This window comes from Rhinopithecus roxellana, chromosome 3 (assembly GCF_007565055.1).
Source record: "Rhinopithecus roxellana isolate Shanxi Qingling chromosome 3, ASM756505v1, whole genome shotgun sequence".
Lineage (NCBI taxonomy): Eukaryota > Metazoa > Chordata > Mammalia > Primates > Cercopithecidae > Rhinopithecus > Rhinopithecus roxellana.
In genome coordinates, this window is record NC_044551.1 from 156,997,499 (window position 1) to 157,013,957 (window position 16,459).

A 16,459-nucleotide genomic window follows, 5' to 3' on the forward strand; every position below is an offset into this window, starting at 1 on the left:
CTCCTGACCTTGTGATCCGCCCGTCTCGGCCTTCCAAAGTGCTGGGATTACAGGCTTGAGCCACCGCGCCCGACCAGTTTTTTGTATTTTTAATAGAGATGGGGTTTCACCATGTTGGCCAGGTTGGTCTCGAACTCCTGACCTCATGATCCACCTGCCTCAGCCACCTAAAGTGCTGGGATTACAGGCATGAGCCACCGCGCCCAGCCTCTGGTGGATTTCGTCTGGTGAACCATGTACTTATTTCTCTTGAATCTCCAGGAGTGGAATTACTCCTGGTGTATGCATATGTTGAGCTTCAATAGTTACTAGTGCCTAAAGTCTTAAAAGGATGTTCCAAGTATATACAAGATCTCTGTGCGGGCTCCTGGAGAAACTTCAGAATGTCACAACTCTGCAAGGGAAGAGGATGAGGAAGGGGCAGCCCAGCGGCACTTGTCCAATGCCACTGCACTGCCCCAATCCACCTGGTGGACTGTCCAATCCACCAGGACACATGACATGCCCCAAATTCCACTTTCATCTTGTCACCACCATCCACATTCCCCAACAGAGACCCCTCTCTAAATCCAATCACGCTTTCAGGGCAGCATTGGATTGCATGTCTGTCTACTTGCTGGCCTTGGACTGAATTGTATTTCCTACATTCATTCATCCAGGTAACAAATATTGAGTGCCTACCACTCAATTGCATTGTTTTAGAATCTAGGAGAGGAGCAATATACACACCCCTACCCTCGTGGAGCCAACATTTTCATAGGAGATGGACTATAAACAAACAAGAATATGTTAGTGGTGATAAGGGCTATGGAGAAATATAAAGCAATGTAAGAAGAGTAAGAGGAGGATGGGGGAAGGAATGTGCTATTGTTTAATAGGGTGGTCAGGGAAGGCCTGCAGAGCAGATAAGATCTGAAAGACATGATCACTCTGGCTATTACACTGGAAATATGTTATATGGAAGCAAGATGGAACTAGAAAGGCAGAGGCCATCACAAAAGTGCAGGCATGAGATGATGCTAAATTGGACTGGGTGATGGTAGTGGCAGTGATGAGAAGTGGTTGCATACAGCATATGTTCTAAAGGTAGGGCTGACAAGATTTGCTGATGGATTGGCTGTAGAGCAAGAGAGGGGAATCAAAGACATCTTGTTCTTGCCAGAAGCAATGCCTGCTCATATGTACAGCAGAGGAGTAGGTCCTGAGTCCAGGACCTGTTGATTGAATGGGTGGATGTCTTTGCTGATTACAGCCAGCTAAACGTGTGAAAGATCTGTTCTTTCTTATCTCAGAGATAGCATGGTGTAAGTACCAAGACAAAATAATTGGAGCCAGACTACTAGTCCCAGCTCTGTCATTTACTAGCTGTGTATCCTCAGGCAAGTTACACAACCACTTTGAGCCTCAGTTTCCCCTTCTGGAAAAATGGGACAGTAATAGTACCTGCATTACAGAATTGTTGTGGTAGTATACATAAATAGGCCTGGTATAGAGCCTACCACCAAGTCAGGGCTTAGGAAATAACTAAGTTAAACCAGTTCCCAGTTAAAGCAAACAGACGAAAGGATATGGAACAAGGGTTATCTTTATTTGGATTGCAAAGTATAAATGTGAACCAAGTTTGGAAATACAAGTTGTAACAGTTCAGAAATGGCACCAGAAACTTCCAGAAAGGACCATGACAGCATACCTTTGTCGTTTTGGTGAGGTGGGTGGGATTATACAAAGCCTTCCCCACCTCCAACCTTCTCAGTAGCAACTGGCAGGTAATCAGTTACCAAGAACAGTGAGCTCCAATGTTCCCTGTTCCTTCTCAGCCTTTTGCTTTGCTAATATCTTCTCCAGACTGTCCTCTGCTGCACTGACCCCTGCATGGAGTAGCACCAGAAGAATGGCAGGAGTTAGAGAAATGTCTTGACACAAGGGAAAGTGAGTTCCCACGCTGTGGGCCTGGGGCCGTGGGGGTGAGGAACCAGGAAAGCTATAGGCATGGAAGCCCAACCTCTTCTGAGACTTGACAGGGAGAGGACACGGGGAGACACTGATATCTGTTACATTTTGATATCAGCACCTTGGGCTTTCAAAACACAAACGGTAGACAAAATCGCCTAGGCAAGACTGCAGTCCAACTCATAGAGTGGCTCTGACCAAGTTAACCCCTACATCCTGACCATACAGAACTCCCCAGGTGGCACTCTGACCACGGAAGATCTGCAGAAATGTAGACAGACAATAAATTACTACAGATGAGTCACAGAACCATCCCAGCTTTGTGGCAAGGGTGGGTGGCACTGAGCCAGATTGTGGGGATGAGGAGTGGAGGGCCAGGAAATTGCCAAAGTAACAGTCTAGGCACTTGAAATATTATTGTTAGATTGTTAAAAACTAAATAAATTAACATACATAGAATAAAATAAATATATAATTTAAGAGGCATTTACAAACAACAACAAAAATAGTTGTTATTTTTCCATCTGGGTAGAAGTCCCAAAATTCAGTTCTCAGGCTTGTGGTATTTCACAGTTAACTCATCAAATCCAGCGCTGGAGGGTCCCAATGGCAGATCCCTTGGTGGTACTTGAGTACATGGCTTCTCAATCTTTGTTGCTTTCTTCCAGTTCACAAATCTTTCCTTCTTGCTCTCCTCCTTCTTCTTCTTTTTTTTTCAGTCAAAGATCCTGGAGCATATGGAATTTAACCGGCATTCTAATCCAGAAGTAAGTGCTTAAACAAACTTATAAGGGGAACTGGGGCTTGGTGGAGGGGAATCAGAAGGGCATGAAGGTCCCTTGCTTTTGCTTTCTTCTTACCCAGATACCATCAGACATACTCTGTTTGGCACTTGAAGGCTCTGGTATTTTGGCAAAGCAATTATGGGAGGCCCAATCCTAGATGGTGACTGGGGATGAAGGAGTCTTTGTGGCTAGATGTGAAGTCTTTCCCCTCTGCAGTCTGAAATCACCTTGTGTCTTCTCAGAGGTAGCAGTCCCCAGCCGATTCCTAAAGCACAAAAGGAAGGCATTTAAAGCCAGGTCCAGTCTAAAGAGGTCTTAAGATTTTCCTGGTCCAGTCTTTTCTATTTTTAAACTTTTTGAGACAGGGTTTGGCTCTGTCTCCCAGGGGAGGGGAGGAGAGGGGAAGGGAGGGGATGAGGGTGGAAGAAGCTGTCTTCTCAGGCATGTCTCTTAGGTGTCTCTCTAGCAACTTTTACCTTAAATGAAGCACTGAGTCTTTTTGAAAATAGTTCTGCAATGGGATATTAATGTCACAGTGGCCTGGCCCCCAACCCCTCGATGAAAAATTCAGCGCCCACGGAAGCAGAGCCAGGAAAGGGGACAAAGGATAATCATGTCATGGGGCAAAGGATGGAGCATTACCTTGAGCACAAGTCTCTCTCAGTGGGAATTAGTCATGCCCAACTTCACTTTCTCTTCGTTTTCCACATCATAACCACCTCTCCTATGGTACCTGAGGAAGATAAGTTTTGTGAATAACCTCTGCCTGCTATGACAAAGTACAGGTCCAGAGCAGGTCCTTCCAAAGAACTCTGCCATGGTGGTTTCCTCTACTACTTGGAAAAGCCCAGACACAGTAGGGCAACCCAACCTCTGGTCAAAGGCCCAACTGCCCTGAGGAACTCCTGTCTCTAACAGCAGGATGCAATTTACAGAGAGCTTTCACCTCATTTATGTGATCCTCACAACATCGTTATGAGGTAGGTGGACAAAGATTACGATCACTATAAGGTTACAATCCTCAGAAAGACAGTAATTTGTTCCAGGTCTCAAGACAGATGAGTTACACTGCTTGAAAACAGGCATAGAGTGCTTGGTGGGTCTCCCCCGAGCTAGAGCATACCTGGATTAGAAGCAGGGCCTGAAGTGCAGATGCCTCAGGAGTGGAAGGATATACCACTAGCACCACCCACACCTTGACTACCAAACCACATACTAATGCCATCAAAGAAAAGCTAGGAGAAAGAAATGTGTGACAAAGTGATTCCATGAGTGGGTTGTTGGGTCACAGAGGGAGGAAAAGAACTCCTGTAAGGAGTAGAACCTGCTATGGCCTCGCAAATTTGACCCTGGGCTCTAGACACGGGACTCATGTCATGCCAGAAATACCAGGGTTTTGGAGAATCTACACCCCGGAGCTAGCCCACGATTTGGAGAGATTGAGGGAAGTGCATGTGATCATGAAGGAGAGGGCCCAGGAGGAGGAAGAATGGGAGTGATTTGCAGAAGCAGTCTGCAGGGGACTCCAACACTCACCTAAACATGAGAAGCCCCACGATGACCAGCAGACAGACAGATGACAGCACCACGGCCACCACGGCCAGGATAGTTGTATGGTCATAGGTATATAAGCGATTTTCCACTGGGAGGCTCAGCCCATGACACCTCTCTCCATGGTAACCCGGGTGGCAGCTAGTTCAAGAAAAAACAAGAAGGAGATAGAGTTAGTGCTTTGGCCTCTCTCTCTTGGCAATGGCCCACCTGCATAAGCCAAACCCCATTCCTCATACCCTCAGCCTGTCAATCCCTGACCATGATCCCTGCCCATCCTCCATCCTTCTCCTCTAGTATAAAACCCTTTAAAGTGCCTCTGAAGGCTCTATAGCATTCCTCCCTCACTTGACACCCTCCCCTTTTCCATTTCCTCTGGTTCTCTGGGCTGAGAATCCTGTTCCAGGCACAGAAAAAGCAAGGGAGGACTTGAAGGCCTCAGTTAGATATGTTCCACGTGTGGCTGATTTATGACATGTGTGTTCAGGCGTTACACCACTTATGAGGGCTTGGGCACAAGAGCTGGTAGGCTGAATTCAGGGATTTGTATCACTCCCTCCAGTGAGGCCCCTCAACATTCTGACCCAGAAATAAACCCAGCCTTGCCCATTGTGCTTCCAGCATCCAGTCCCTCTCCACCACTGCCCAGCCTATTAATAGGCCCTGTGCCTCTGCCAGGAGTCGTTTTTCTCAAGTTTCCTTCATTTAACTCCAGCTCCCCCTTGGTGCAGGGCCCAACTTGGGAGCTCAACTCTGGCCTTTGGCCTCTGAACGCTGAGCTACCAGGCCTCTTTCATCACAGGACAAACCAAACAAATCAAGTAACATCTTTCTGCCCAGCTGCCCTGCCAGAGCATGGAAGAATGTCAGAAACAATCCCTTGGCTCTTCTCACTCAAGAAATAAATCACATGGCAACTGCCTTTTCTTTTTCTTTTTCTTTTTTTAAGACAGAGCCTTGCTCTGTCGCCCAGGCTGGAGGGCAATGGTGCAATCTTGGCTCACTGCAACCTCCACCTCCTGGATTCAAGTGATTCTCCTGACTCAGCCTCCCGAGTAGCTGGGATAACAGGTGCCCACTACTACGCCCAGCTAATTTTTGTAATTTTTTAGTAGAGATGGAGTTTCACCATGTTAGCTAGGCTGGTCTCTAATTTCTGACCTCAGGTGATCCACCCGCCTCGGCCTCCCAATGTGCAGGGATTACAGGCGTGAGCCACCGTACTCGGCTGGCAACTGCCTTTTCTAACACAAAGCATTTCCTTGAAGCTCTTAGAAAGACTCAGACGTGCTTACAGTTGAAGAAGAACATTCACATCCTTTCCTTTATCTGAGCATCCCAGAGATCCTCTGATGTAGGTAGGAGCCCCATTTTACAGAAGGGTGGAGTAGTTTTCCCAAGGTCACACAGCAAGGCAGAAACTAAGATGTAGCTGTAGACTGACTCTGAGCTCAGTGTACTGCCCACTCACACCTGACAACTGCCTACCCTCCAGGCAGGGGGCACAGTGGCACTGTCTGTCTGGGGACTTTGGACCACCAGCTGCTGAAGGAAGCACCAAGAACCTGGTGGCCCTCTTTTCTGAGCTGTGCTTTCTCTGGGAAGGAAGTGTTTTCTCTGGTGCCTCAGAACAAGGAATCCCTTCTTCCTGCGGAGAGAGCACCAGGGAAGCTCCAAGAGACAGACTTGTCCACAACCAACAGTGGCAGAGGGGCCAGGCTGGGTGGCATCGCATTCTTGCCTTCCTGTCCTGTGCCTCTCCCTGCCCTAGTTCCTCCTGGGTACTTTGAGAAACCACCTCATTGCAGGATTAATGTAAATCAGGCCCACTATACACACAGCACAGTCCACAGTTCCTCGCCCCGCCTCTCCATGTATCTGTCCCATCAGCCCATGTAGGCATAAAAGCAACCCCTATCCTGCCAGGACATGGAGGACACTTGCAGAAGCACCCCTGGAAAATCACTTGTGCACAGCAGTTTATCATTCACAAGCCACTAGCCTTATCTACCAGCTCAACTGAGCCTCCTAACATTCTGGTATGCAGGTACAACCCCATCTTACAGATGGAAAAGCTAAGATTAAGGGTCAGAGAAATTAAGTGATTCGTCAAAAGTTGCACAACTAGGAAGCAGCAGGGCTAAGACTAGGAACAAGTCTTGGCAAATTCCAAATTCATCATTCCTTCCACTCTGACCAATGCAGAACAGTGCAGGTAACTCCAAGAAAGCATATCTGATAGGCTCCTGGGGGGGCAGTCTGACCCTTCTCTCTGACTATGTTATTATTATTTTTTACTCATAACTTGAATAATAAAGAATAATAACTAGCAATCATTGAAGGCTTACCATGAGCCAAGTACTTTGTGCTAACTGCTTTACAAGGATTATTTCTTTTAAAGCCATCTCTGTGAAGGAGAAGTTACTAGCCCCATTTTAAAGATGGACTGAGGCTTAGCTTTTGTTAAATACCTTGCCCAGGGTTACAAAGCTGGTGAGTGGTAGAGCCAGGATTCAACCCAGCAGTTTGGATGACTTCAGAGACTTTGCTTTCCTGGGAGAAAGGAAGCTGAAGTTGAATCTGTTTTTCACTTCCAGTCCATCATTCAAACTCCACAGGTAGTTACTCAGAAGATAGAAATAAAGTTTGGCCTCAGAGTCCCGCAATTCAGTTACATAATCCCTCCACCCCCACCCTGAGTCAAAAGGATAATAATGCAAACATCCTAATATTACCTACCTCCCCCTCCCTTTGCAGACAACTCCTGGCTTCCCCAGAGAGGGAGGGGGAATGAGTACATTCCAAGCATCCCAGGGTAGGGGCAAAATTTTGTGTCTTGTCCAGAGCCAGCCACCATCAGACTAGGACACATTATTCCCACCCATGTCTGTGACCCATTCCAGAACATGTATTACAACAGATGCAAGAACCCTCTAGGGTCTAGAGACATCTTCCAATCTGGATTTCTCCACCTTTACCCCAGGAGGTGGAGGGGACATGTCTGGATGGAGGAGACTCAGAGTACATGAGTTCCAGACTGGTTCTGCTGCTATTTCTAGCCAGGTAATTTTGGGCAAGTCACGTTACCTTTCTAAACATTGGTTTCCTCATGTAAAATACAGAGATAAGAAATGCCTACTTCACTAGAGTATTGTGAAAACATAAAATGAGGTAATACAAATGAAAGGGGTTAATAAAGGCCAAGTCCCACATTGTGTGAGTTTTTACACAATCAGACTCCAGAAGTTACTGCCCATGGCCTGAGAAATGGGGTACCCAAGTCAGATGGAGCCAAGAGAAGCGGGATCGCCATTCCTTCTTAGCACCTGGGCAGTGAGGCCAAGCAGAGCCCCATAGCCTGTCTCTCCTCCACCTCTGAGTCCTCCTCAGCCCAAGTGTCCCCAGGATTCCTCCAGCCACAGGAAACTCTGCAGCCAATTTCTGTGTCAGCAACCAGTCAGGAATCCCAGGAAACTACTCTTTTTTTTTTTTGAGACAGAGTTTTACTCTTGTTGCCCAGGCTGGAGTGCAATGGCGCGATCTCGGCTCACTGCAACCTCCGCCTCCTGGGTTCGAGAGATTCTTGTGCCTCAGCCTCCCTAGTAGCTGAGATTACAGGCACCCGCCACCATGCCCAGCTAATTTTTGTATTTTTAGCAGAGACGGGGTTTCGCTATGTTGGCCAGGCTGGTCTCAAACTCCTGACCTCAGGTGATTCACCTGCCTCGGCCTCCCAAAGTGCTGGGATTATAGGTGTGACCCACCATGCCCAGGAGAAACTACTCTTTGAGGGCAACTTTTGGCTGGTGACACAAAAAGGGTTTTCCTGTTCATGGTGGCTGCAGAGGGCTAGTTTAGGAAGCCGGGTAGCCTCAGTCTCACCACAGCAGCCTGGACACACCTGAGCTAGTGGTTCCTGGGTCTGGAGTCAAAGAAGAGCCACAAAAATCCCTAGATGAAGGTGCACAGATATCACATTCCCCCAAACCAGGATTTCTGTCTTCTTGCTGCTTTCTGCCCTGAGTAGCAAGGGCAGGAGACAGTAGGGGGCCCTCCCAGACATGCAATCAACCCCCTGAAAATCTGCCTAGGAAGTGGTGGCTCACACCTGTAATCCCAGAACTTTGGGAGGCCAAGGCAGGTGGATTACTTGAGGCCAGGAGTTCAAGACCAGCCTGGCCAACATGGTGAAACCCCATCTCCACAAAAATTTAAAACTTAGGCCAGGTGCGGTGGCTCAAGCCTGTAATCCCAGCACTTTGGGAGGCCGAGACAGGTGGATCGCGAGGTCAGGAGATCGAGACCAACCTAGCTAACACGGCGAAACCCCGTCTCTACTAAAAAATACAAAAAAACTAGCCAGGCGAGTTGGCGGGCGCCTGTAGTCCCAGCTACTTGGGAGGCTGAGGCAGGAGAATGGCGTAAACCCGGGAGGCGGAGCCAGCCTGGGCGACAGAGCGAAACTCCGTCTCAAAAAAAAAAAAAAAAAAAATTTAAAACTTAGCCAGATGTGGGGGCGTGTGCCTGTAACACCACCTGCTCAGGAGGCTGAGGCAGGAGAATCACTTTAATCTGGGAGGCGGAGGTTGCAGTGAGCCGAGATTACGCCACTGCACTCCAGCCTGGGTGACAGAGTGAGACTTCATCTCAAAGAAAAAAAAGGGCCAGGTATGGTGGCTCATGCCTATAATCCCACACTTTGGGAGGTTGAGGCAGGTGGATCGCCTAAGGTCAGGAGTTCAAGACCAGCCTGGCCAACATGGCAAAATCACGTCTCTACTAAAAATATAAAAATTATTAATTGGGGCCAGGCGCGGTGGCTCAAGCCTGTAATCCCAGCACTTTGGGAGGCCGAGACGGGCGGATCATGAGGTCAGGAGATCGAGACCATCCTGGCTAACACGGTGAAACCCCATCTCTACCAAAAAATACAAAAATCTAGCTGGGCGAGGTGGCGGGCGCCTGTAGTCCCAGCTACTCGGGAGGCTGAGGCAGGAGAATGGCGTGAACCCGGGAGGCGGAGCTTGCAGTGAGCTGAGATCCGGCCACTGCACTCCAGCCTGGGCAACAGAGCGAGACTCCATCTCAAAAAAAAGAAAAAAAAAAAAATTATTAATTGGGCATGGTGACAGGTGCCTGTAGTCCCAGTCACTTAGGAGGCTGAAGCAGGAGAATTGCTTGAACCCAGGAGGCAGAGGTTGTAGTGAGCCAAGATCGCACCACTGTACCCCAGCATGGGAGACAGAGTGAGACTCTATCTCAAAAAAAAAAAAAAAAAAAAGGAAAAGAAAAAAGAAAAAGAAAATTCTGCCCAGGAAGCTAATGTAAAGTTTTCAAATCATATTGCTGTGCTCTTAGGCTAGTCAAAGAATAAGAGACCTCTAGGACAACAGCTGCCCTCTGCCCTTTATAAAATGCTGCTCCAATTCGATAAGGACAGATACAGGAAAGAAAGATGAAAGCCAACACCCAGTGCAGCCTGTGGGCATGAAAAGCATGCTGGACTAGGAGTCAGGTACCTGAGACACTGTCTTGTTTCCATCTACTTATTTAGCTATTGACCTCAGGCAAATTACTTCCTATTTTCTGGCTCCAGTTTCATCATCTCTCAAGTAGAGGTACCAAGTCCTGCCTACTCAGCAGAGGGCTTTTGAAAAATCCCAGGGGCCGGGCGCGGTGGCTCAAGCCTGTAATCCCAGCACTTTGGGAGGCTGAGACGGGCGGATCACGAGGTCAGGAGATCGAGACCATCCTGGCGAACACGGTGAAACCCTGTCTCTACTAAAAAATACAAAAAACTAGCCGGGCGAGGTGGTGGGCGCCTGTAGTCCCAGCTACTCGGGAGGCTGAGGCAGGAGAATGGCGTGAACCTGGGAGGCGGAGCTTGCAGTGAGCTGAGATCCGGCCACTGCACTCCAGCCTGGGAGACAGAGTGAGACTCCGTCTCAAAAAAAAAAAAAAAAAAGAAAAATCCCAGGAAACTATATCTCTCCAGCTCCTAAAGTAGTGTCTGCCACTAAATAGGAGCTTAACATACCTGGGCTCAACTCATATTATATATAAACACTGAAACTCTGGGACAAAGGAGAGATGACATCATTATAGTTATCACTATCCCTAGGGACCACTGGGAAGGTGGCCGGGCACCCATATCAGGTTCTCTGGGTTTAGGTGGTCAGCTGAGTCCAGCTCTCCAGGAAGGCAGCCTTATATAGCCTCTCAACCACACAGTGCAAGCCCCACATCCATCCACCAAAATGCCCAGGACCAATCTGGTATAGATAGATTCCTGGCCTCAATCCACCTTGACTAGTTGAGTCACCTTCTTCACCCTGTACTAACGATGCCATCTTACAAATTTAAGACGAACATTTCCTGCCCTGTCCCAAGACCTTGGGAAGGATATATGGGGGCTTTCTATGCCACTCTTAAAGAATGCCTTCTAATACCAAGCTCCTGACAAGGATGTTATAGGAAAGGATGCACAAGTGACTGTGGACATGGTGGGGAGTGATGGGTCTGTCTGCCAACTGCCAAATACAGGGCAGCTCTGCTATGTGTGATCAGACAAAACAAGGAAGCTTTAAAAAGCCAAGGGATCTGCACCAATCACCAGTAGAAGGGATTGCAGGCACCCCGCCTTCTTGACAGGCTGGAGGCAGTGTACACACAATAGTCTCTTGGCTCTGTCCAGAGTCTCCCCCTAAGGCCCCCAGAGCCTGCCTCCCCACAGGGAAGGGAACGGATGTTTGCAGCCTGACGCAGGGTATTGGCCTCAGGCACAGTGGCAACATTATGCCTGCCAGAGAGCATGGCAGTGCTGTCATCCCTGAGGGGTTGCCAAGGCAGCCGTTTGCTGGGTTTGGCTTAGGAGAGAGGCTAAGGAACCCACAGCCCCACCGCCCACACACCTACCCAGGGAAGGGGTGATGTTGCCTGACCGGAGGCTGATGCCTGCTGGATAAGGTTCCATTTCCTGTGAACCCTGCACAAAGGAATTGTTCTCCCACACCATGGCCAAAGGCCAGTACTCTCCATGTCCCCCACCTCCTGGCCCTTGCTGGGGTAAGGAAGAAGAAAGAGAGGCCTCAACCTGCCACCATGATGATCCCTCTCTGTACAGTCCTGCCATGCCTTACAATCAACCCACATTTGCACACTCACATGCACATAAACCCAAATACACACATACCTATACAACATGCATCCAAATACACCTCCTACCTTCCCTCAGGAGCTCTACTCTGCCCAGGAAGCCCACTCTGCCATGTTTCCTACTGGCTTCTCCCTCCCAGAGTACGGCATCAGGCAAGAATGAAGGGCCTGCCTTCAGGTGCCAGCTGTCCTAGCCACATGCTCATTTCTGGGCAAGCAGGAAATGTCCCTAAGGATTAAAGCACGTCACAAAACCATACCACAGGAAATTGCATCCTATAGGGGGGAGGGGGCTTCCGCTGACTAAAAATATATTTCCTCTCCTCCCAACTTCCGCCCAGAGGTTGAGAAGACACTGGGTGAAATTATGAATTCAAGGAACAGTGACAACGAGGAACAGCCACGTGGCTGACAAAGTATGCTGATGAGATTCAGCCCTGAGGAAGGGGCACTTACATGCAGGAGGGAGCCCGGAGCTCCTTCACATATTTGCATTCTCCGTGGATGCAGAAGTCCTTGTACTTCCGAAGACATGGGTCCCTCTTCTTCCCTAGTCCCTTGCCTTTCTTCTTTCTTTTCCCGTGCTCCTCCTTGCTTGGTGTGGCCAGTGCTTGTGGCTTGGAGGATAAAGTGACTGTAGGAGAAAAGCACCCTGTTAAAGTCTGACTCTTTGGGAAGAAAATCAGAAAAGCATAGTGCTTAAAAGGAGTATATACTCTTTGATCCCACCTGAAGTCAGAGATCTGGGAAGGCCCCTTAGCTCAGTGCCTCCCAAGAGGCAGAAGGAAGAGCAGGAAGATTGGGCAGAACCACCAGAAAGAGGGAACCTCAGTAGGAAGTAGAAGCTAGTGTGGGTCCCAAGGAAGGCATTTCACAGTCTCAGTGTAAGAGCTTCATTCTCAGAATGCTTTTGTTGAGTAACTGCAGTTCACTGGGCAATTCTACCAACTCCACCTCCACCCCACTGTCCACCTTACACCCCCATCTCCTACTCCCCCGCACCGACTTCGTTCTATTTTGGCCTTCAATCAGCCTCATTTCCTGATGCTATACTCAGTGACCCATTTGCAAAAAGACAGTGTCACACACAAAAATTGCTTCTAGAGAAAGTACTTGGAGGTTTTGGGGTTGGAGGGCTCCTAAAACAAGAAGTGTCCATGTGTTCAGGTGGTCTCCTCCGGGGCACCCCTTAGTATCATGAGCCCAGGGCAGAGCCTGGCTCAGGAACAGCAAGCAGGCCAGTCTGGTCACAGCCTTGCTTTTTCAACTTCAAGCAAAATATTTAACCTGCACGCCCTTTACAGCTCACCCACTTTCTCAAAGATTCATTCATATTTAACCCGCAATGTCCTGTTTATAGCTCTCTGGGTTGGGGGGTACAGGGTGTACAAGGGATAGAAAAATGGAAAGTAAGAAACTGTCCAGAAGGAACTGGAACAATGATGACTCCCCACTTCTTTCCATGCTTCAGAGAGACTGGGGGAAAAACAACCTCACCCAGATATCCAGTTGGGATTGACTGTGGACTATGCCCATCAGCCCAGTCCCACCCTCTTATCCCCCATCAGGAAAAAGGTGCCCATATCCATGGCTACAGCTGTGTGTCTAGCAGAAGGGTGAGCACGATACATTAGACTAGAGACTTAGAGTTTCAAGCTAGAGGGACTTCAAAGAATACCATGTGGCCAGGAATGGTGGCTCACGCCTGTAATCCCAACACTTTGGGAGGCTGAGGCGGCAGATCACCTGAGGTCAGGAGTTCGAGACCAGCCTTGCCAACAGTGGCAAAATCTCATCTCTACTAAAAATACAAAAATTAGCCGGGCATGGTGGTGCGTGCCTGTAATTGCAGCTACTCGGGAGGCTGAGGCAGGAGAATCACTTGAACCTGACAGGCAGAGATTGCAGTGAGCTGAGCTGAGATCATGCCATAGAATTCCAGCCTGGGTGACAGAGTGAGACTATGTTTCAAAAAAAAAAAAAAAAAAAAAATCATGGCAGGCAGAGTGACTTACTCAAGGTTATGCAGGATTGGGATTAGAATTGTGGTCTCTGGACTTCCTCCAATGTCCTTCCTCACCACACCAAGCTGCTTCACACACCCCCATCTCCTCCCTCTCACAAGTCTGGAGCACCTGAGATGCTGATCCAGGCATGAATGGGCTCTGAAGTCCATAGATCTGTGCTCCAATTTCAGCTATATGACCGTGGGCAATTCACTTAACCTCTCTGAACCTCAGGTTCTCAGTAAAATGTGGATAGCAAGAGTAACTATCTCAAAAGGTTGCTATAAGTGTTACATTAGCCAGGATAACATATCAAGTGCGTAGAACACAGTAGGAATTTAATAAATGGTAGCAGTCATTTATTTTAGGTGGTAGGATCCCCAGACCTGAAAAGTAGTCCTTGCCCAGTAAAGCCAAGAGAAGGAAAGAAAGAGAAGTAGGTGCCAGCAGCCCCACAGTCCTTCATTTCCTCTCATCCAGTCCCAGGCCCCCTCAGAGCTCAGAAGGCGATACAGGTGGTCACAGGAACCCAGTGACCAGAGTTTTGGGGAGAGTAAGGCAGGGGGGCCAAGCCAATCAGAAAGGGGAGGGAGAAGGTGCAGGGTGACAGCCAGGCTCCAGCCATGGACAGGGAGCAGTGAGTCAGGTCTGCAGAGGTATGAGGAGCAGCCATGTGGGTGGGGGGTGGGGGTGGGGTGAGTCACAACCCAGCCCTGCCCAGCCTAGGAGGAGAGGGCCAGGGGAATCCAGGCTGTTCAGGCCATGGGCAACCCCAGAGGGCCACTGGGAGAGGATGAAGTATGGGAGCCCAGGCTCAGTTTTGGAGCACGTGCTTGATTTATGCAAAATAGAGAGAGTACCCAAGGGAAGCTCCTGGGAAGGAGGGAGAAGGGCAGCTGAGGAGCAGGTGGAGCTAGAACAGGTGGGCATCTGTCCAACCAAATATAGTCATTCCAGGGTACAGTGCTGAGTCCTTGCTCTACGCTGGATAATCTCCTCAGGTCTGGAGGCAGGAGAGCTGGCAGGCTCTGGACTCTGCCCTGTGCCTGTGCTTGGCTACAGCCAAAGAGGCTGGTTGGAGGATTCTACACAGCCCTCCCCATTTGGAGTCGCCTCAGGAAAGCAAGGTGCTCAGTAAGCCTGCAGGTTTCCGGTAGCATTCAGAGATATCCAGCATTTTAATACAGCCCCCTAGAGGCCCAGCGTTCACCATTCACAGCCTTACCTAGGGCGACCAAGAGCTCCTCAATCCTCTCTGTTTCCTCAATCTGGAGACAGGTGGATGGAGGAGGCTAACACTGCACACTTTCTATAGAAGTGCCTGGGCATCTCCGCATCTGTTACCTCTATTTTATATACAATAGTCATTTGATGAGGGAATTAGAACTGGCGCCCATTTTTACATAGTAGCTCTAGGGAAAGCATCTCAACCATTCCTTGTTCCTATCACTCAGCTTACCTAAGAAGCACGTAACGACCCCAGACAACTTGCCTGTTTCAGTTTGCCCCAAAGTACCCAGAAGGGCGGCAACCTAGCAGGCGAGGCAATGACAACAGAGAGAGTGGGACCTATATTCCAGGATCCCCCAGTGCCCTTCAGGCCGATCAGCTTTTCCCCGAGGTTCTCCATGAATACCCTCAACCCGCAGTATTGCCCAAACAGCAAGAATCTTGGATCTGCTTATTCCTCAACAGCCCACCCCGGTCCGAGGATGGGCGGCCTCCACACCCACCTCTCAAAAGGTCCAGATCTGCCTCTTGCAAGTCACGGACTTTCCGGTCCCGGCCGCCTCCTAGGGGTAGCAGCTGGTCCGTGGATCCAGTGGAAGGGTCCAGGTTGCTGGTTCCAGCAGCTAGCCCTCTCCGAAGCTGCTCCAGGCTCTCGCCAGTCACCAGTGCCGAAAGAACTGTGGGCGAGGGGCCAGGCCGCATCAGACACCCGCCCAGACCCCCGACCAACACGCACCGATGCCGACGCCCGTCCGCCAGAGCGCAAGGGCCCCACCAAGTGGCCCGTGCCGGGTGCGCTGCGACGACCTTCCCCCATGCCCCCAGCACAGCGCCCCCATCCCCCCGATCTCCGGGGGCGTCAGCAGCCCTCTTACCTGCAGCCAGAAGGAGCTTCGGCACCACCGACGGCAGCAGCTTCATGGTCCCGCACCGAGAGGAGGCGGCGAGGCACCAATCACTTTCGAAGCGGCGGCCACTGGGCGCTGGCACCGGAGCTGGGCGGTGAGACTCAGGAGATTCCGCTGGGCACCGTCTGCCGCCCGCCTCTGCGTGCAAGCCTGGCCGGGACCCCGGCGCAGCTCGCTCTTGTTGAGTGTCTTTCTTGGTCACTCCGCCCGCCCGCGCGGCCGCCCAACCCCGCGCGCCTAGGTCAGGCCAGCCAGCAACGTGGCCCGCGTAGCTCCTTCGGCCGAATGAGCGCTGCCCGGCGCGCTGCCGGGAATAAGGCTCCGGGAGGCGCCGAAGCTCCGCCCCGCCCGGCGCCGCCCCCTCCCTCCTCCCGTGCTGGGAAGCTCGCCCGGCTCGCGGCGCCGGCAGCTCAGCCCCCGACCCCGCGGGCGCGGCGGGGGACTGGGCGGGAGGAGGGGGCGGCGCTCACATCTTTTTGGGACCAGGCCGAGGCAGCCGCGGCCTAATTGTGGGTAGGGCTGCTGACCGGCAGGTGGCGGGGAGAGGTTCCTACCTTTCCCCAAACGCCTGTCGCTCTGCAGCCTTGTGACTGACTGCTGCGCTGAGTTCTGTTCCGGGCCTGGCCTCTTGCTGCGTCTCAGCTCCATACCAGGGGTCTCCATCCCTGTCACCCTCTAAGTTTCAGAAGCCCACCTTTTGGCCTACCAACACGGCAAGTATCAAATAATAATTAATTCATTTATCATGTAAAAATTAGACACATGAATGCCAGCCGTTCTCATAAACCCGAGATAACCAGAGTTGAAGCTGCAGGTAATTAGTATCAATCCAGCAAAAGCAAAGGAAGTTAGTACTCTACCAGTCGCTGGAGTG

The 16,459-nt window shown here is 50.2% G+C and overlaps 1 protein-coding gene across 1 annotated transcript; it reads right to left on the reverse strand.

The window, feature by feature from the left end:
- Positions 1 to 1,567: 1,567 nt before the first annotated feature.
- On the reverse strand, positions 1,568 to 15,895 carry HBEGF (heparin binding EGF like growth factor). Its single transcript, XM_010388133.2, has 6 exons — positions 15,553 to 15,895; positions 15,181 to 15,354; positions 11,898 to 12,075; positions 4,272 to 4,427; positions 3,378 to 3,468; positions 1,568 to 3,000 (listed from the first exon to the last, which is right to left on the reverse strand). The coding sequence occupies exons 1-5, from the start codon at positions 15,596 to 15,598 to the stop codon at positions 3,396 to 3,398; spliced, it is 627 nt and encodes a 208-aa protein (XP_010386435.1). The 5' UTR covers positions 15,599 to 15,895; the 3' UTR covers positions 1,568 to 3,000; positions 3,378 to 3,395.
- Between the last annotated feature and the right edge of the window lie 564 nt (positions 15,896 to 16,459).

Coding starts and splice junctions, on each gene's coding strand:
- HBEGF (XM_010388133.2), bottom strand. CDS start 15,598: ATGAAGCTGCTGCCGTCGGTGGTGCCGAAGCTCCTTCTGGCTGCAG. Junction 4,428..11,897: donor CTCCGGGCTCCCTCCTGCAT/GTAAGTGCCCCT, acceptor TTCTTGAACTAG/CTGCCACCCGGGTTACCATG. Junction 3,469..4,271: donor GTGGGGCTTCTCATGTTTAG/GTGAGTGTTGGA, acceptor TATCTTCCTCAG/GTACCATAGGAGAGGTGGTT.